The sequence below is a fragment of the Babylonia areolata genome, chromosome 18 (genome assembly GCF_041734735.1).
Source record: "Babylonia areolata isolate BAREFJ2019XMU chromosome 18, ASM4173473v1, whole genome shotgun sequence".
NCBI classification, from domain to species: domain Eukaryota; kingdom Metazoa; phylum Mollusca; class Gastropoda; order Neogastropoda; family Buccinidae; genus Babylonia; species Babylonia areolata.
The window spans coordinates 5,149,207-5,170,764 of record NC_134893.1 but is presented as its reverse complement, the minus strand read 5'-3'; the positions used below and the strand labels follow the sequence as shown (position 1 = coordinate 5,170,764).

Genomic DNA, 21,558 nt, shown 5'->3' with positions numbered 1-21,558 from the left:
CAATGAACAACAACAACTGCTTTAAGATGCTCCCCTTCAGTCATTGGTACAGAAGTATTAGAATCAAAACCAATCGCTCGGACAATAGATTTGTCCCCAAAGCAGTCAAGGCTCTCAGTCTTTCGAACAAATCCAGTATGTTTAAAGAGAATCGTGCAATCAACAGCCATTTACCCAAGATCTAGTCATTAGCCCCGTCCATATGTAAAGTGTAATGTGCGGATTATGTTCACACATGTATGTGTGACAGGGGGTGCATGTGTGTGTGTGTGTGTGTGTGTGTGTGTGTGTGAGAGTACTTACACTTAAAATAAGATAACAGTGTGATTGGTAGGCATTTTATTTCCTTTTCTAAACATTTAATTCCTCAACTGCTTATCAAAGGACACTGGTCTGGGATGAATGTTATTTATCCACACAGTACTGTCAATATCTGTTTCAAAGCTTACTTTCTTTTACACTGCACAGTGCAATGGGGACTTCAAAACTCATCCCTCACACTGGCAAAAGAACGCAAATATAAAGATTCCACACTTCAAGCTCAAAGCACCATTGTCACAAAACAAGAACACCATGATCACAAACACAACACTCCACAAATCCCCCCCACACCCCTCACACCTGGCGGACAGGGAAACTCATCACTGCGAGTGGTGTTCTCCGGGCAGTAGTACCCCACAGGGCAGGTAGAGTTGGTGAACAGCACCACAGGGTCCACTGTGTTGTCACAGAAATACCCGGCCGGACACGCCTTGCATGCTCCCTGGCCAAACTCGTCCTGGTAAGACCCAGAGGAGCACCTGGTGGGACTGACGCTGCCCTCGGGGCAGTAGTGTCCCTGCGTGCAGTTCAGGCCCACCGGGGACGGGTTGTCCTGTCCTCCGGGGCAGTAGTACCCCTCGGAGCAGGGTCCGTCGGGCAGGACGTTGCCAGCGCCGTCACAATAGTGGCCAGGTGTGCAGGTGACGCAGTGGGCTGGGTCGCTGTTACCTGTGCTGTTCAAGTAGGAGCCAGAGGGGCAGAGAGTGGGGGCAGGGCTGCCTTCTGGGCAGTACGCTCCTTGCGGACAGATGTCACCTGTGATACAAGATCAGGTGAGGTTTGAAATGTCATACATTCCATGGACTGTATCTCAAGAATATAAATAACTGTATGCGGTTCAATATGCAAGAAAGAAAAGAAAGGAATAAACAAGCTCCAAAACAAAACATCCAAAATTAAACAAAGAAGACTACTATGACAATGGTATTTTCAAACAATGCAAAATTCAAATCGAGCACAGCCAAAATCATGCCCTATTCAAGCAAAAAACAAAAACATAAAAGAAAAGAAAATAGTCTTAACCCTTTCACCGCCAGTCAATTTAGAGTACAAAATTCCCTTGTGGTATAAACACAAAAAAGACAGTGGTTAAGAATAGCTGGGGATTCCCTCTGCGATGTATAAAAAATATGGCCTATCCTACCACCAAACATAAACTCTCTCCGGATGAAGGAATGCATGAGCATTCCTACATAAAATGTATTCGGTTTCAGACGACGGAATGGAATAGCATTTTCAAGAAATAAAAATCCATCACGCGCTGTACACGTGATTTTGTGATTAGCCAAGCAGAGTGCGCTATTCTGGGTCACTCTACAATCGAATGGTATGACTGGCCAGCCTGCCATGTGTGGCCTGTCTCGCACACACGCTGACAAAGTCACTGACCGGTCGTCTGCTCGCGTGCCAGCCTGTTAGCAAAGCGGGCTCTTCTCAAAACGTTGTGATGCGAAAAAAGGCAGCGACGGCAATGTTTTAGGGTTGCCGAAGTACTTGAAATGCTACAAACTGAAGGGTCGGACATAGAAGAGATGGATGATGGCGAAGAAGAAAGCGAATTTAATGCAGAAAGCAAGCATGGGTATGGTGATTCGGGGTGAAAAATTGGCAGTATTTTCTACATATGGCAAAACTGTAAAAATAAGATGAGAAATTTGATTTTTTTTTATATGTAATAGCTCAACATGTAATAAACCTGTTCTGAAAGTTTCTTTTCTTACTCTGTATTTTGTATTTTTTGTATTTTTTTTCCAAACCCTTACAAATGGGCCGTCTGTGGGGAAAAGCAAGGGAGAAAACTTGTCATCCTGAGTGAGTTAAGAGCAGTAAGTTCATGGATAACAGACCAATGAATGGTCACCTTTCAGTGACATGGGTCCTCTACCACGCCTGTGCATAAATGCGAGCTTGGCGGTGAAAGGGTTAAGTCTAAATACAAATTTATATAAAAAAAAAGCACTTAACAATCATATAACACATGTCAGTCACCTGTGACATTTCCATCAGTAGGGTTTGGAATGGAGGCTCCCCCAATGCAGTAGTATCCAGCCAGACACAGTCCTGAGGTGTTGAACAGACCCGGCCCGGAGCAGTAGCTGCCTGGGTCACACATGGCCGGCTGATACGCCCCCGCCAGACAGTAGGACCCCGCCTGACACTGGTCCCCTCCCACACCGCTCGGCATGGCCGTGGTGGAGTTGCCGCTGCAGTAGTAGCCAGCGCTGCAGTCGCCTGCCGGCTCTGTGAGGCCAGTCTGGTCGCAGTACTTGCCACCTGTGGTGCAGCAAGTTCTGGAGTTTGAATCCGCACTAGAAAATTCCACGTGAGGTGTACCTCATCAAAGAGGATTGGGTCGTAAGCTTTAGGAAGCACACACAATTGCTATAATGTGATGAAAATTAAAGCTGACCTTTCTGATCCTTTGATGGACTGTTTTTAAGGGGATGAATAACTTGTTAAAAATATTGTTCATGTTCATATTATGTAAACTGCTGGATTATCATGTGTCACATTAGCATAGGTTGTGTACATTTGTGATGCATTTTCATGTATCTTAAAATATTAACACAGGATATGAAGATATTTATGTTTCCTTTTCAACAATGGAAAAGAAAGAACTTCTGACACACCAAAAAGAAAACGTTTTGGAACAAATTCCAGAAAAGTACAGAAAATGTCATCTGCAGGGAGCGCAGACCAAAGTGTCAAGACTAACCTGGGCAAGGCAAGCAGTCTGCAGGTTTGGTGCGTTCCGTCAGGTTGTTGGAGGTACCGGCGTCACAGGGATACTGATTCCACCACTGTGTTCCCAGCGGACAGTAGTGACCCACTGGGCATGGGTAGTCAGTGTAGTTGGCTGCAGCCACTGGGCAGTAGTACCCTGAACACAGCAGTGTGTCATTACAGGAAATGTCTATAGCTTCTTGTTCTGCGTTCACTCGTATGCACACGAACGGGCTTTTACGTGTATGACCGTTTTTAGCCCGCCACGTAGGCAGCCATACTCCGTTTTCGGGGGTGTGCATGCTGGGTATGTTCTTGTTTCCATAACCCACCGAACGTTGACATGGATTACAGGATCTTTAACGTGCGTATTTGATCTTCTGCTTGCATATACACATGAAGGGGGTTCAGGCACTAGCAGGTCTGCACATACGTTGACCTGGGAGATTGTAAAAATCTCCACCCTTTACCCACCAGGCGCCGTCACCGTGATTCGAACCCAGGACCCTCAGATTGACAGTCCAATGCTTTAACCACTCGGCTATTGCGCCCGTCGTCTATAGCAAATATAGAGAATTCTTTGTTCTTCGTAACTGGAAGGAATTCTGTCATACATGCTAGTGATTGTACAACTGCTGAGTATGAAAAAACAAAATAACTGACTGCACTAATTTGCTCCATGAGTTGAAATTATTGTGTAAATAAAACCATTGTGAGCAAAGGACACAAAAGTGTCATTTATTCACTCATTTGTTCTCTCTCTCTCATTCCCACAAGCACACATGAATACACATACACCACACATCATCTAATATCAAACGTCTAATATCAAACTGTGTGAAAATATGTTTAATGAAAGTATTACTACTTCTACCATCTACACACACAAGTACACAAGCACATACACCATCTCATATCAAATAATGTAAAATGAAAATCAATGAAAATATTACCAAACCAACAATAACAAACACAACAACACACACACACACACACACACAAACACACACACACACGCACGCGCACGCATGCACGCACACACGCACTCAAACACTCACACACAAACCATCTAATATCAAATCAATTAAACAGACATTGAATAAAAAAAAAACTACAACGACAACAACACACCCACACACCCACCCACAAACACCCACGCACACCCACACCACCCACAACACACACACACACACACACAAACACACCACTCACCCTCAGGACACTGTTTGCAGGCATCCAAGCCTTCCACATCAGCGTAGGTGCCGTTGTCACAGGGCACAGGCAGGTAACTGGCGATGCCTCCAGGGCAGTAGTGCCCAGTGGGGCACACACCTCCCGTGCCCACCATGCGGTCGTCATAGCAACTGACGTTGTAGGGCACGCTCTGGTTGTTCAGCCCTGGGTACGGCCGATCCACCCCGGACAGGCACCAGTGACCAGGGGAGCAGTCTCCTGTTGGTTGAGTACAGGTAGACCAGTCAATGAGTGCAGGTAGACCAGTCAATGAGTGCAAGTAAACCAGTCAATGAGTACAGGTAGACCAGTCAATGAGTACACAGGTAGACCAGTCGATTAGTGCAGGTAGACCAGTCAATGAGTGCAAGTAGACCAGTCAATGAGTACAGGTAGACCAGTCAATGAGTACAATCAATGAGTACAGGTAGACCAGTCAATGAGTACAGGTAGACCAGTCAATGAGTACAATCAATGAGTACAGGTAGAACAGTCAATGAGTACAGGCAGACCCAACAATGAGTACAGGTAGACCCATCAATGAGTACAATCAATGAGTACAGGTAGACCAGTCAGGTAGCCATCAGTATTCCATGCTCGTTTCCTTTACTGAATTCTACATGTTTTCCTCACTTAAATTCTACACTTGTGTCCAAACTAAATCAATTATCCACTTGCTTCCTCAACTAAATTCCACACTTGTTTCATCTCTAAATTCCACGCTTCTTTCCTCATAAATTCCACACTTGTTTTCTCACTGAATTCCACACTTTTTTTTCCTAAACAGAATTCCACACTTGCTTCCTAAACTGAATTCCACGCTTTTTTCCTCACTAAATTACACACCTGTTTCCTGAACTAAAACCCACACCCGTTTCCTCTCTGAGTTCCCACGGTTGTTTCCTGGCTGAAACTCCACACTTGTTTTCACACACAGATTTCACACTTGTTTCCTGGGCTCCACACAGGTTTCCTCAATAAAATTTGCTCTACCGCTCCTCTTCTAAATTCCATACTTGCTATCTGGTTTGGTTACATTGATGAGCATGACCCATTCTCTGCACAAGTCACATTACGATTAACAAATAGTAAAGAGTGGTAACTCTCTCCATTACACAAGGTACACAACTTCAAGTCAGTGATGATTACGCTACCGATTCAGCTAGCACACAGGTAAATAAAAGGTACATTGGAACAAACCCAGACACTTCCTCGGAAAAAGGAAGCGCCGGGCCTGTCCTTATACCAATCATTTGACATGTGCACACAGCAGCAAAGACAGAAGAAATGTGCAAACACAAATTAGCTTTTATTCAAGACTGGCATAGCCTCTTTAATCCTGAATAAGCCATACAGAACACACGGACAATACAGAACAAATACATGGTTGCCTCGGTACAGAACAAATACATGGTTGCCTCGGTAGTAATTCACATTATGAGCCAGGTTTGGTTATGTTTTGAGCATGAACCCTATTCTGCACAAATGACATTGTGAGCCAGGTTTGGTTATGTTTTGAGCATGAACCCTATTCTGCACAAATCACATTATGAGCCAGGTTTGGTTATGTTTTGAGCATGAACCCTATTCTGCACAAATGACATTGTGAGCCAGGTTTGGTTATGTTTTGAGCATGAACCCTATTCTGCACAAATCAACATTGTGAGCTGGACCCCTTACCTCCTGAAAGCCCAAAACCCTCCTCTACCCCACTTACCACCCACCCCACCCCACCCCACCCCACCCCATTCCTCCGCCGTCCTGGCTGTACTCACCAGACACCGCCTGCAGGTGCTCTCCATCGCAGTACTTGCCAGCGTCACAAGGCTTACACTGGCTCTCATCGTACAGGCCAGTCACGTCACTGTAGGTCCCCCGTGGACACGCCATCCAGTCCAGGCCTGTACCCTCCGGGCAGTAGTAGCCAGTTGGACAAATGATGCTCAGACCGGCCAGCTCACAATAGTAGCCCGCCGGACAGTTGTAGCAGGCTATGGCGTGGGTATGGTTCACCTGGCGAGTAAGTGAGGTGTCACCATGAGATGCATGGGTAACGAGTTGATTGCGTAATGCATGGGTGACATTTACAGAAGTATCGACATTTTTTGTATGGATGACGTTTATGGCAGTACTGACGATATATACATGAATGATATCTAAAGAAGTATTGACATGTTATGCAAGAATGACGTTTACAGAAGTATCGAAATGTTATGCATGGATGACTTTTACAAAAGTATCGACATGTTATGCATGGATGACATTTACAGAAGTATTGACATGTTATACATGGATGACATTTACAGAAGTATTGACATGTTATGCATGGATGACATTTACAGAAGTATTGACATGTTATACATGGATGACATTTACAGAAGTATTGACATGTTATACATCAATGACATTTACATAACTATTGACATGGTTTCCATTGATGGCATTTACAGAAGCATTGACATGTTATGCATGGATAATGTGTACAGAATGTTAAACACACAATGCATGGATAACATTCACAGAAGTATTGACATGTCATGCATGGATCAAATGTTCAGGATGTTGAACACATAATCCATGGAGACGTGTTATGTACAGGTTACATAAATGGAATTTACCAACAAGAAATGCAAAGACAAAGGATGATGCACCCAAGTGTCATGATTCCGTAACACAACCTCCAGGCAGATTCGGAGCAAAAATGCACTCTCTTGCATTAATATCTCATGTACAGTTTTATAAATGTTCAATGATTTTAGACAAAAGAAATCATCCAGCATTCAGACTGATATGTAAGATAAAAAAAAACACTTTCAAATATTCTAAACAAAACATTGCACTCCCTGTGATCCTCTTCCTTCTATTTCTATATAACTGCAAACAGTAAACACACCAAAGTAACTTGCACATCTCTGTCAAATAACTGCAGTCACTTTCCTGGTAAAGTTCCAGCTAACCTTCTGTTCAAAACTGAGCTGGGTTGGGATAGACTGGGCACACACTTACATGACTGTTGTTTCGGCAGGGCAAGGCTTGAGACACGCCTTCAGGACAGAAGTGGCCGGTGGGACAGAAGTTGGCTGCAGGTTCCTTGTAGATGGACCCATCAGGGCAAAAGTATCCTGAGCACAAAATGAATAAACTGTGAGGCCAGGAGAACAAATGATTAACAAATAGTAATGAGAGGTAATACTCTTTATTCACAAGGTACACAACTTCAAGTCAGTGCTGTTTATAAAAGGTACACTGAAACAAACCCGGATGTGTCTTCTTCTTCTTCTGCGTTCACTCGCATGCACACGAATGGGCTTTTACGTGTATGACCGTTTTCACCCTGCCATGTAGGCAGCCATACTCCGTTTTCGGGGGTGTGCATGCTGGGTATGTTCTTGTTTCCATAACCCACCGAACGCTGACATGGATTACAGGATCTTTAACGTGTGTATTTGATCTTCTGCTTGCATATACACACGAAGGGGTTTCAGGCACTAGCAGGTCTGCACATACGTTGACCTGGGAGATCGTATAAATCTCCACCCTTTACCCACCAGGCGGTGTCACCGTGATTCAAACCCGGGACCCTCAGATTGACAGTCTAACGTGTCAAATGATCGGTATAAGGACAAGCCCGGTGCTTCCTTTTTTGAGGATGTGTCTGGGTTTGTTCCAATGTATCTTTTATTCACCTGTGTTCTAGATGAATCGGCAGCACTGATTTGAAGTTGAGTACTTTGTGAATGGAGAGAGTTGCCACTCTTTACTAATCATCGTGAGTACAAATAAGATTTCAGCCTAAACTACAGCTACATTCAGTTTCACTTTCAAGACAGTGTCAAAGTGTGCGGGCTGATCGATACAAGCTACAAAACATCTGCTATAAAAAAAAAAATAAATAAATAAAAAGGGAGAAAATGCCTGAACCATGCAAAAAAACAACAACACGCTAGTAAGGGTGTTGAGAGAACCTACAACAGGTGTGTGTAAAACACTAACCGAAAACGAAATAAAACAAATACACAAAATAAACAACAGTCAGATCAAAAACAAGAATGAGAGCATGGATGGACTCCAGATGACCTAACATCCACAGTTCTCTGTGGACCGCCAACACTGGGACTACAACAGATGAATATGGGTGTGGCCCTCTATGGGGGACTCAGGATGAGCAGTGTGGGAATAGCACCAATGAAAAATGGTTCAGATGATGAGGCAGCAAAAAAAAAAGGGGGGGGAGGGAGAATGACAGCATGGTAGATGTAAGACAGAGCGGGACAGATGCAACTGAACGGGAATAACAGCAGAAATGAAGACAACATTATTTTCAAAATTGAGGCGGGGGGTTAACTCTCTCCATACGAATGCCGAAAGAGACGACGTTAACAGCGTTTCACCCCAGTTACCATCATCAAAATATTGCAAGCGGAAGGCTCTGATACTGAAGAGGTGAATGTTGACAAAGAATACCACAATTCTGACGACGGAAGCTAAAGGTTGGGTCATTCAGACACCCACTGGACATCCGATGGGTCTGTGTAGAGGAGAAGAGAGGACTGGCCGTACTGAGTGAGTTAATGTAGGTACACACATGATGCAACATGATTACCCAATAACCCTGCCCCCCCACTTTATTAAAAAAACCACCCAAAATGTGGTGTGTACCTTCTCCACACAATCCTGTGGGGGCAGTCAGACCATCTGTCTCACAGTAGTAACCACCAGGACAGGCATCACAGTCACTCTCTGCCACCAGGTTGCTCTCGTTAGAATAGGTACCTGCACACACACACACACACACACACACACACACACACACACACACACACACACACACCAAAAGACAAATAAGTACCAATACACGTACACCAAAATACAAACAGGCACCTGTACACATGCATACATACACACAAACCAAAACACAAAGAAGTACCTGAACACACATATACCAAAACACAAATAGGTACATGCATGCACACACACACACACACACAAACACAAACACACAAATAGGTACCTGCACACACATACACACACCAAAACACACATACTTACACACACACACACAAACACACACTAAAACACAAATAGGTACCTCTACACACATACATAAATACACTAAAACACAAATAGGTTTCAATGCACAATTGCATCACTGGATTTTCCACAGGACAAGGTATCATGTCGAAAGAAACCAAGCGATCATTTGCGAGCAAACCTACACACCACTTCACTATTTGTGGAGTGATGGCCTAGAGGTAACGCGTCCGCCTAGGAAGCGAGAGAATCTGAGTGCACTGGTTCGAATCATGGCTCAGCCGCTGATATTTTCTCCCCCTCCACTAGACCTTGAGTGGTGGTCTGGACGCTAGTCTTTCGGATAAGACGATAAACTGAGGTCCCGTGTGCAGCATGCACTTAGCGCATGTAAAAGAACCCACGGCAACAAAAGGGCTGTTCCTGGCAAAATTCTGTAGAAAAATCCACTGCGATAGGAAAAACAAATAAAACTGCACGCAGGAAAAAAAAAAAGAAAAAAGGGTGGCGCTGTAGTGTAACGATGCGCTCTCTCTGGGGAGAGCAGCCCGAATTTCACACAGAGAAATCTGTTGTGATAAAAAGAAATACAAATACAAAAAAAATACAAATTTCACTGGTAATTACAGTCTCACCTTTAGGGCAAGGGATGGGAACGTCATTGGTGCCATTACAGAAGTAGCCAGGGGGACAGTGGACCTCCGTGGCACTGACTGATGACTCAGGGCAGTAGTACCCTGCCTGGCAGGGTCCGCTCGGCTCCGTCAGATTCTGTGCTCCACAGAAATACCCTGCAGGGAAAGGGCACAGTGCTCATGCTTGATTCAAAGCATGGAGTTTGAACAGTCATCATCTTACTGGAAGACTGAAGCATCAGTTATTTGGTTTTGGTTTTGTCCTTCTGAGGCCATAAGTACTCAGACCACACACACACACACACACACACACACACACAAACACACACACACATGCACACACATACATGCACACACACAACACACACACACGCACACACACACACACACACACACACACACACACACACACATGCACACACACGCACACACATACATGCACACACACACATACAAACACACAACACACACTCACATCTCACACACATACATGAGCGCACATTTACAAACACAATTTCTGATTGTTTCTTCTCACACCCACCCACAAACACAAACACAAGCACACACCCTTGACACTGACAAGTCAATTCTTTCTGAGACAGATACAGTAAAAAGTTCCACAAAAAACAGTACCCCCAACAATCCCTCAACAAAAGACAGTAAATGATACAACACATCCCAAAAGAAAAGAGGCAGTACCTACTATGTCAAACAACAAAAGATTGATACCATTTCTTTGATAATTGTGAATTGTACATGGAAATTAGAGAAATTTCATTAATGAAATTCAACAAAAATACCTTTAAACTCTTTAAAGTCAGCTCATACAGGAAGACAATCTTGAGGGCATGTTTGTTTACAACTGTTGTCAGACACATTGTTGCATGGAGAACTAGTTCAGTTTCTTGTTCTGTTTTGTTTTATTTATTGTTCACTGACTATGTGTGTGGGTGTGTGTGGGAGGAGGGGGGGGGCGTGGAGGGGGCAGGGGAGGGGAGGGTGTGCATATGTGTGTCATATAAACCTTGTCATGGTTTTAACTGACAATCAAAACTGATTCTGATTCACACCTGCAGTGCAGTTGAGGCACTGAGACACATCAGTCAGCTGAGTCATGTTGGAGTAGGTCCCCAGTGGACATTTCTGAGGCTCTGATGTTTGCTGAGGGCAGAAGTGACCGGCTGGACATTCGTTGGCATCAGCGTCCTGCATGGGGGTTCCTGTCTCCGCCCCTTGGCGACAGTAGAACCTGAAAAACATCAGCCAGCAAAACATATTCTTTCAACCCCCTCAAGTATGATCAATGATTAATATCACTGTTAATAGATTGCTACCTTCTCTTTCACTTGGAACCCTCCTGCTGAAGCATTTCTTGTCGCTTGTTTGTGGATTTTTCTTGTTTTACATAAGACAACCTATGACCACCAATCTTCCCTCTGCATCTGACTGTGTTTGAAATATTAGTTCATCTGAAAGCAGAAAGCTCAAACTCCTAACCTCGCTTCTTTCACAATACAAATTAAAAGAACAAGCCCAACCTTCTACAAAACAGTGAAGTCTTTCTTTTTTTTTCTCCTCCTACAATGACATCAGTAAAACAATATGTTAAAAAGTCACTACCTTAAAGCTCAAGACAAACACACAGCTTCTGAAGGCTAAAAATCAAACTAAATGCCTCACAAAGTCCAAACCAAACTGCACACAAAGCACACACACTCTCTATCTCACCTCTCTCACATATACATACACTCTCTCTCACTCACCCCTCTCTCTCAAACACACACACACCTCTCCCCCCCCACCACCCCCTCCCCCCCCCCACACACACAAGAGCAGAACCCACCCAGCACTGCAGATGAGGGAGAAGTCAGTCTGTGCCTCCTGGTCGCAGTAGTACCCCCCAGGACACGGCAGGCAGTCAGTGCTTGCCTGCAGACCTGTGTAGTTGCTGTAGGAACCTCTGGGACATCGGTGCTCTGTGGAGTACTTGGTGCCTGCTGGGCAGTAGTGACCTGCAGGAAGGACATGAGGTCAGACTCTGTTGGCATTTTCTGCAGAAAAAACAACAAGAAAACAAAACAAAACAAATCCCCCCCCTCCCCCTAAAATAATCCCCGTCAGAGAAAAGCTATGTTCTGAAATATAAAACCCTGTTACATATACATATGGCTGTTGCTCACATGTCATACAAGCAATAATGCTCTGAGAAAACTGTGATACTGAATTTGTGGTACAATAAAAAGAAACAACAATGTGCACAGATGCAAAAAACCCACAAACCCCCCCAACAAAAACAACCAAAAACCCCTCTTAACAAACAGTACATGAAACGAATACTACATACAAGTGAGCAGCCAAAGCATACAAAACTCTGCTGCCCGACTCGTCCTCAGAAAAAAAGATCTGAGCGCATCACTCCTCTTTTGCAACATCTCCACTGGCTCCCTGTCTCACACAGAATAAAGTACAAGATCAGCACTCTATGCTACAAATGTATTCACAAATCAGCCCCTTCCTATCTCTGTGGCTGCCTTCACCTCTACACTCCATCTCGCTCACTACGATCAGCTTCGGATCCACTCTATTTACGCATACCCAGATTCAAACTCTCGACTGTTGGCCGCCGTTCTTTCTCTGTTTCTGGACCTTGCAATTGGAATGAACTTTCTCTTTCGCTTCGTCAAGTCTTTACACTCAGCTCTTTCAAGTCTGGCCTTAAAACCCACCTCTTCCCAAAATAGCCTGCCTTCCCTGCCTCTTCCTTGTCCTCAATTTCTCCAGTTTTAGAGTTATGCATGCGTGAGAATGACTGGTGCGAAAGCGCTTTGATTTGTCTCTGCACAAGATTCAGCGCTATATAAATACCATTATTATTATTATTATTATTTATTACTACAAGAACCTCACAATTAGCATGCATTATCCTGAGAGAGAAAGAAAAGAAAGGCAGAGACAGAGAGAGAGGAGGAATACGAATGGAATTACTATAATCATTATGATCAATAATATCATTATCATAAGCCTACCCTGTGGAATTACTATAATCATTATGATCAATAATATCATTATCATTATAAGCCTACCCTGTGGAATTACTATAATCATTATGATCAATAATATCATTATCATTATAAGCCTACCCTGTGGGATTACTATAATCATTATGATCAATAATATCATTATCATTATAAGCCTACCCTGTGGAATTACTATAATCATTATGATCAATAATATCATTATCATTATAAGCCTACCCTGTGGAATTACTATAGTCATTATGATCAATAATATCATGATCATTATAAGCCTACCCTGTGGAATTACTATAATCATTATGATCAATAAAGGAAATTTTCTATCTAAAATTACGTTTAAATAACATACTTACCATGACCCAACTAGTGCAGACTCCGGCAGGGGTCTGACATTCCTGTCCTGTGCAAACTACTATCCGCCTATGCGGAGAAAACGAAACTACGGCCGATAACCTCCCGGAAGTAGGTAACCTCCCCTTTGTCCCGCTGGCTAGCACTCTCACTAGTTGGGTCACGGTTAAGTATGTGTAATTAAATATCATGATCATTATAAGCCTACCCTGTGGGCAGATGGAGGAGTTGAAGAGAACCACAGGACTGAGGGTGTTGTCACAGAAGTAGCCAGCAGGGCAGGTCTTGCAAGACCCCTGGCCTGTCTCATCTTGGTACGTACCACTGTTACAACGCACCGGGGTGTGGCTGCCACTGGGGCAGTAATGGCCTGACAGGGGAGGACAAAAAACGTAAAAGGTTTAGGATTCTGATTCTCCAAAACTGAAACCACAGTTTTAAATATGTTATTCTCTTGGATGTGAAAATAATATCTGACTCAATGTGACATTTAGGATAATAAAAGGCTGTTGCCAAGCCACAGGTAAGTCAAAGTTTTGCAATCTTATGCATGCCTTTGCAACCATGAAAATGCATACTGGTGAAACACACACACACACACAAATGTTATCACAGTTCTATACACCAGAATATATAAAAAATACGCACAAAAACACATTGTGATACACTCACTCACTCACACACACATTCTCTCTCTATATTCCCTCATCTCTTCTCAGAAGCTTGAACATCCCAACCAACCAACAAAAACGTCATGTTTCATTCATCCCAGCCACACATACCTTCAGGACAGCTGTACTCAGCGGGCAAAGACGTGTTCATGCCTGTCGGACAGTAGTAGCCAGCGCTGCAGGGTCCCGTGGGCGCGTCATTACCGTAGCCATCACAATAATTGCCCTGGGTGCAGGCCAGGCAGTCGCTCTCCTGCCGTGCACCTGTGGTGTCCAGGTAGGTGCCAGGTGGGCAGTAGGTGCCATTGGCACTGCCCTCTGGACAGTACTGACCAGCCATGCAGACGTCACCTGCAAGAGGTTGAAAGTTGAGAGTGGGATGCTGTCACGTGTGTGTGTGTGTGTGTGGGTGTGTGGGTGTGGGTGTGGGGGTGTATGTGTGTAGCTGTGTGTGTGGGTGTGCGGGTGTGGGTGTGTGTGGGTGTAGGGGGGGGAGTTGGGGGGTGAGGGGGGGATTGGATGTGTGTGTGTGTGTGTGTGTGTGTGTGTGTGTGGATGTGTGTGTAGCTCTAACACGTATACCTGTGCATGTACACATGGTGTGTGTGTGTGTGTGTGTGTGTGTGTGTGTGTGTGTGTGTGTGTGGATGTGTGTGTAGCTCTACATGTATACCTGTGCATGTACACATGTATATGTGTGTGGAGTGAGTGAGGGAGAGAGAGAGAGATAAAGAGAGACTGAATGTTTTTGTGCACATAAAAATGCAATCTTCCATGAACATCACTCTCAGAATAGCTGGCATTAATATCAACAGTCTCATTTTACATATATTTACTTCAGATTAAGAAAAAAAAAACTACAGAAAAGACATTAATAGATACAATCTGCAAATACCAAGATAGGTATAAATAACCAAAACAGACAGTGGTCAAATTTAGAAAATGCTGCAAAGCAGGCACTGCACATTTACAATCCTGTAAAGAAAAATGATAAAACAAAGTATTCAAATAAGTTAAGAGGTAGCGATTAAAATCATGATAAAACTTGTTCTGCATTTAACCTCTCTGACTGCCGGTAAAGGCTGTAGACCTGACATGAATTCAATAGGAGAGAGAGAGAGAGAGAGAGAGAGAGAGAGAGAGAGAGAGAGCACTCTACTGTCAGCACAGACAGAAAGCAAACAGAGGGCAGGTGTTCAACAGACCATAGACAGATCCAACAGGTGTGGCGGTGGGGGATCCAGCCAGACAGTAGTAGCCCTCGGTGCAGTTGCCGGTGGGCTGTTCCAGCTCTGTCACGACAGGAGCACAGGGCAGCGTGATGTGCTGCTGCTATTCTCAGTCTGTCTAGTACACATCTCCCTACTGCCAACAACTTGGGTAAAAGTGAAACATCTGTTTAAAAACATTTCTGCTAATTGATTTTTTTCCATCTGCATATGCTTTCAGTTACTGAAGTAGAACTACATATAAATAGGATTTGTAATGATTTTTCTAAAAAGAAAACTACACATAAATGAACGTTTCCATACATGCACAGTGGTACATAGTATATGAGAAATCTCATTGTGTTGACCGATGTTTGGGTTGAGAAAATACAAAGCAACAGGAAAATGGTTGGTTAGAAATCTAAAATGTGCTGGTGTTAACACAACGCACTCAGACGTACACACACAGCCTTCTTCTTGCTCAGCGACACATTCCAACACTTAACAAAGAGAAATGAGCAATCAGAGTCTTGCCCACACAGAACCAGACCACACCACAAACTCACCCACATCCAGGCAGTACGTGCCCGGTGTGCACGGCAGCTGGGCAGCGCTGCCCTTGGGACAGAAGTACCCGGCCTGACACTGACCACCCTGGGTGGGGTCAGAGGGTCGCGCTGCCACGGCTCCACCCGTACAGTACCACCCTGGGTCACAGCCGTCTGTGGGTACCCCCAGCCCATCAGTACCACAGTACCACCTGTAGCACATGCCAGACACACGCTGCATGAAAACACGCATCTGTTAGCTAGAAGACACACTGCATGAAAACATGCATCTGTTAGCTAGAAGACACATGGCTGTTAGGCACAAATACATGGCTAAAGAACACAATAGACAAAACACAGGGCTAAAGAACACAATAGACAAAACACAGGGCTAAAGAACACATTAGGCAGACATAACACAGGGCTAAAGAACACAACAGACACAACACAGGGCTAAAGAACACAGACATAACACAGGGCTAAAGAACACAGACATAACACAGGGCTAAAGAACACAATAGGCAGACATAACACAGGGCTAAAGAACACAACAGACAGACACAACACAGGGCTAAAGAACACAACGGGCAGACATAACACAGGGCTAAAGAACACAATAGACAGACACAACACAGGGCTAAAGAACACAATGGGCAGACACAACACAGGGCTAAAGAACACAATAGGCAGACACAACACAGGGCTAAAGAACACAATAGGCAGACATAACACAGGGCTAAAGAACACAATAGGCAGACACAACACAGGGCTAAAGAACACAACAGGCAGACAAAACACAGGGCTAAAGAACACAATAGGCAGACATAACACAGGGCTAAAGAACACAATAGACAGACATAACACAGGGCTAAAGAACACAGACATAACACAGGGCTAAAGAACACATTAGGCAGACATAACACAGGGCTAAAGAACACAGACATAACACAGGGCTAAAGAACACAACAGACATAACACAGGGCTAAAGAACACAGACATAACACAGGGCTAAAGAACACATTAGGCAGACACAACACAGGGCTAAAGAACACAATAGGCAGACACAACACAGGGCTAAAGAACACAAAGACAGACACAACACAGGGCTAAAGAACACAAAGCAGACATAACACAGGGCTAAAGAACACAACAGACAGACATAACACAGGGCTAAAGAACACAATAGGCAGACATAACACAGCGGGCTAAAGAACACAATAGACAGACATAACACAGGGCTAAAGAACACAATGCAGACATAACACAGCGGGCTAAAGAAACACAAATAGACAAGACATAACACAGGGCTAAAGAACACAACAGACACAACACAGGGCTAAAGAACAAACAGACACAACACAGGGCTAAAGAACACACATAGCAAAACACAGGGCTAAAGAACACAACAGACACAACACAGGGCTAAAGAACACAATAGACAGACATAACACAGGGCTAAAGAACACAACAGACACAACACAGGGCTAAAGAACACAAGCAGACATAACACAGGGCTAAAGAACACAACAGACACAACACAGGGCTAAAGAACACAACAGACATAACACAGGGCTAAAGAACACAACAGACATAACACAGGGCTAAAGAACACAACAGACATAACACAGGGCTAAAGAACACATTAGGCAGACATAACACAGGGCTAAAGAACACAATAGACAGACATAACACAGGGCTAAAGAACACAACAGACATAACACAGGGCTAAAGAACACAACAGACATAACACAGGGCTAAAGAACACAACAGACACAACACAGGGCTAAAGAACACAACAGACATAACACAGGGCTAAAGAACACAACAGACATAACACAGGGCTAAAGAACACAACAGACAGACATAACACATGGCTAAAGAACACAACAGACAGACATAACACAGGGCTAAAGAACACAACAGACAGACATAACACAGGGCTAAAGAACACAATAGGCAGACATAACACAGGGCTAAAGAACACAATAGGCAGACACAACACAGGGCTAAAGAACACAATAGGCAGACATAACACAGGGCTAAAGAACACAATAGACAGACATAACACAGGGCTAAATAACACATTAGCAGACACAACACAGGGCTAAAGAACACAATAGGCAGACACAACACAGGGCTAAAGAACACATTAGGCAGACACAACACAGGGCTAAAGAACACAATAGGCAGACACAACACAGGGCTAAAGAACACAATAGGCAGACATAACACAGGGCTAAAGAACACAGACATAACACAGGGCTAAAGAACACAATAGGCAGACATAACACAGGGCTAAAGAACACAATAGGCAGACACAACACAGGGCTAAAGAACACAATAGGCAGACATAACACAGGGCTAAAGAACACAATAGGCAGACATAACACAGGGCTGCTATGTAAGAACCACCTCAGGTAGAAACAAAATAAATGGGATACAATGTAAAAAAAAAAAAAAAAAAAAAAAAAAAAAACATACAAGGTAGAAAAAACAGATAACAACTATGTTAAGAAACACATAAGGTGGAGAGAAAAAAAATAGCTTTAATGTAAAAAAAACAAACCAAAACAAACAATTGGGTAAAAAACAAAAATGGCTACTATGTAAAAAAAACAAAAACATGCTAGGTATAAAAATCCAACAACAGCAACATGGCTACTATGTAAAATTTAAAAAAAACCCAACAGACATGGCTGTCGTGGAGAAAACACATGCCTATTACAGAGAAAATACATAGCTGTTACGTAGTAACTCAGAAATGCCATTATCAAGCAGATTCTGTTTGTTTGCTAATTTGTTTCCTGAACAGATGAGAGCAGATCTATTCTTAATACAAACACAGACACACCCTAATACTGCGATCACAAGAAGACAGAATGAGATCACATCCATGTATGGCTGTGTGTCTGTCTGAATGCAGGTGTGTATGTATCTATGAATGTGTGTATGAATTGTGTATGACTGTAGATATGAATGTATGTATTTATAAAGGTCTCTAATGATATAATATTCCATGCTGTTATTAATCTGAAATAATTTTGCCCTGCTCATGTTTGTCATATTTCTTTCTCTTCTGTCTGATATTCCCCCAGCAGATGTGGTGCAGCATATATGGATCTGTCCATACACCCACCCAGTGGAGTGATGGCCTAGAGGTAACGTGTCCGCCTAGGAAGTGAGAGAATCTGAGCGCGCTGGTTCGAATCACGGCACAGCCCCTGAAATTTTCTCCCCCTCCACTAGACCTTGAGTGGTGGTCTGGACGCTAGTCATTCGGATGAGACGATAAACCAAGGTCCCGTGTGCAGCATGCACTTGGCGCACGTAAAAGAACCCACGGCAACAAAAGGGTTGCTCCTAGCAAAATTCTGTAGAAAAATCCACTTCAATAGGAAAATCAAATAAAACTGCACACAGGAAAAAATACAAAAAAATGGGTGGCGCTGTAGTATGGCGACGCGCTCTCCCTGGGGAGAGCAGCCCGAATTTCACACAATATGTTGTGATAAAAAGAAATACAAATACAAATACAAAATGAATCTGAAACTGCTAAAGAAAATAATGTATAAAGGTTCCTTGACCTTTTCAGTGCCAAGCCTATTTTAAGCTCAGGGACAACTATTTACCAATGGATGTTTCGGTTGTGGAGGGGAATAAAATAAATTCCAAAATACAAACTACCCAAAGGAAGTACATACGATATATAATTTTCTAAAAAGAAAATGAACACACCATCCAATTGTGACAAGTCAATTTCACATGAATTTAATGATTTTATTGTATGGAAAATTCCTACAATGATTCAGACAGGAATTTCCATCCTAGGCCTCTTTTTTTTTTTTTGGCACACCAGAGGAGAAGGAGATGGAAATTTCCATCCTGGGGCATTCATGGGGTTAGAAAAAAAAGAAAAAAAAAGAAAAAAAAAAGAACACACTATCCTATCAAGACATAATATTTTCACATGAATTTAATGATTTTATTATTGGAAATTTCCTACAATGATGTGGACAGATATTTCCATCCTGGGGCTCTCTTTTTTTACACACCAGAAGGGGATGGAAATTTCTATCCTGGGGCACAGCGGAGTGATGGCCTAGAGGTAACGCATCCGCCTAGGAAGCGAGAGAATCTGAGCGTGCTGGTTCGAATCACAGCTCAGCCGCCGATATTTTCTCCCCCTCCACTAGACCTTGAGTGGTGGTCTGGACGCTAGTCATTCGGATGAGACGATAAACCGAGGTCCCGTGTGCAGCATGCACTTAGCGCACGTAAAAGAACCCACTGCAACAAAAGGGTTGTTCCTGGCAAAATTCGGTAGAAAAATCCACGTCAATAGGAAAAACAAATAAAACTGCATGCAGGAAAAATTTTAAAAAATGGGGTGGCGCTGTAGTATAGCGACGCGCTCTCCCTGGGGAGAGCAGCCCGAATTTCACACAGAGAAATCTCTTGTGATAAAAAGAAATACAAATACAAAATGAATCTGAAACTGCTAAAAAGAAAATAATGTATAAAGGTTCCTTGACCTTTTCAGTGGCAAGCCTATTTTAAGCTCTGGGACAACTATTCACCAATGGATGTTTCGGTCGTGGAGGGGAATAAAATAAATTCCAAAATACAAACTACCCAAAGGAAGTACATACAATCTATAAATTTCACATGAATTTAATGATTTTGTTGTATGGAAAATTCCTACAATGATTCAGACAGGAATTTCCATCCTAGGCCTCTTTTTTTTTTTTTTTTTTTTTTGCACACTAGAAGAGAAGAAGATGGAAATTTCCATCCTGGGGCATTCAACACACTATCCTATCAAGACATAATATTTTCACATGAATTTAATGATTTTATTATTGGAAATTTCCTACAATGATGTGGACAGATATTTCCATCTCTTTTTTTTACTCACCAGAAGAGGATGGAAATTTCTATCCTGGGGCATTCAAGGGGTTTAAAAAAAAAGCAAAGAAAAAACCCATGCAGCCACACGAGCCACTGACCCGGGTGGGCAGTCCAGACAGTAACTGGTGTCCGTGGCCCCTGTGACGTTGTTGTACGTGCCGGGGCCGCAGGGGTTCTGGAAGGGCAGCGACTGTCCAGTGCCACACCAGTAGCCCTCGGGGCAGGGGAAGGGGTCACTGGTGTTCACCGGGCAGTAGTGGCCCAGCGGACAGCTCTGGCAAGTGGTGCTGCGGGTCTGGTTTGTGTAATCCCCGGCCGCGCAGGGGGTGGGCGCTGCGGATCCCGCTGGGCAGTAGTACCCTGTGCAGTCGATGGGTATTCTTATTACAATGATGGGTATGTATGATAATGTGCTCTACCCCCCTTAGCACAGGGTCCCAGAGTGCTAACAATTAATGGGGGGAAATGTTTACAATAATCAGCACCACAGGGACTAAAAAAAAAGAAAAGGGTGGCGCTGTAGTGTAGCGATGCGCTCTTCCTGGGGAGAGCAGCCTGAATTTCACACAGAGAAATCTGTTGTGACAAAAAGAGAAATACAATAAATCTATACTAAAGATTCATGAACAAGACAAATCATATGTGTCAGTGACAAAGTATACAGACACACACAGATACACACGCATGCACACACGCACACACACACACACACACACACACAACACCACAAGCCAACATCTAGACTTCCATTTAGGGAGATTGGTACATATTTGTTTCGAGGCCAGATTTGAACTCAGATTTTGTTTCAGCATGGCGAATTTGGTAGGGAAGTTTATTCCAGGTGACAGGACAAAGGTATGAAAGTAACGCTGTCATAATTTCATTTTACGACA

General features: G+C 43.5%; 1 protein-coding gene across 1 annotated transcript in view; it reads right to left on the bottom strand.

The window, feature by feature from the left end:
• The window catches only part of LOC143292381 (uncharacterized), a 226,667-nt gene that overhangs the window by 152,415 nt on the left and 52,694 nt on the right, over positions 1-21,558 (bottom strand). The window contains 15 exon segments of the mRNA XM_076602599.1: positions 622-1,077; positions 2,311-2,595; positions 3,038-3,202; positions 4,258-4,497; positions 6,054-6,291; positions 7,285-7,400; positions 8,938-9,051; positions 9,945-10,100; positions 11,015-11,193; positions 11,788-11,956; positions 13,539-13,700; positions 14,113-14,352; positions 15,207-15,293; positions 15,776-15,969; positions 20,764-21,025. Coding sequence (XP_076458714.1) covers positions 622-1,077; positions 2,311-2,595; positions 3,038-3,202; positions 4,258-4,497; positions 6,054-6,291; positions 7,285-7,400; positions 8,938-9,051; positions 9,945-10,100; positions 11,015-11,193; positions 11,788-11,956; positions 13,539-13,700; positions 14,113-14,352; positions 15,207-15,293; positions 15,776-15,969; positions 20,764-21,025 — 3,063 coding nt within the window.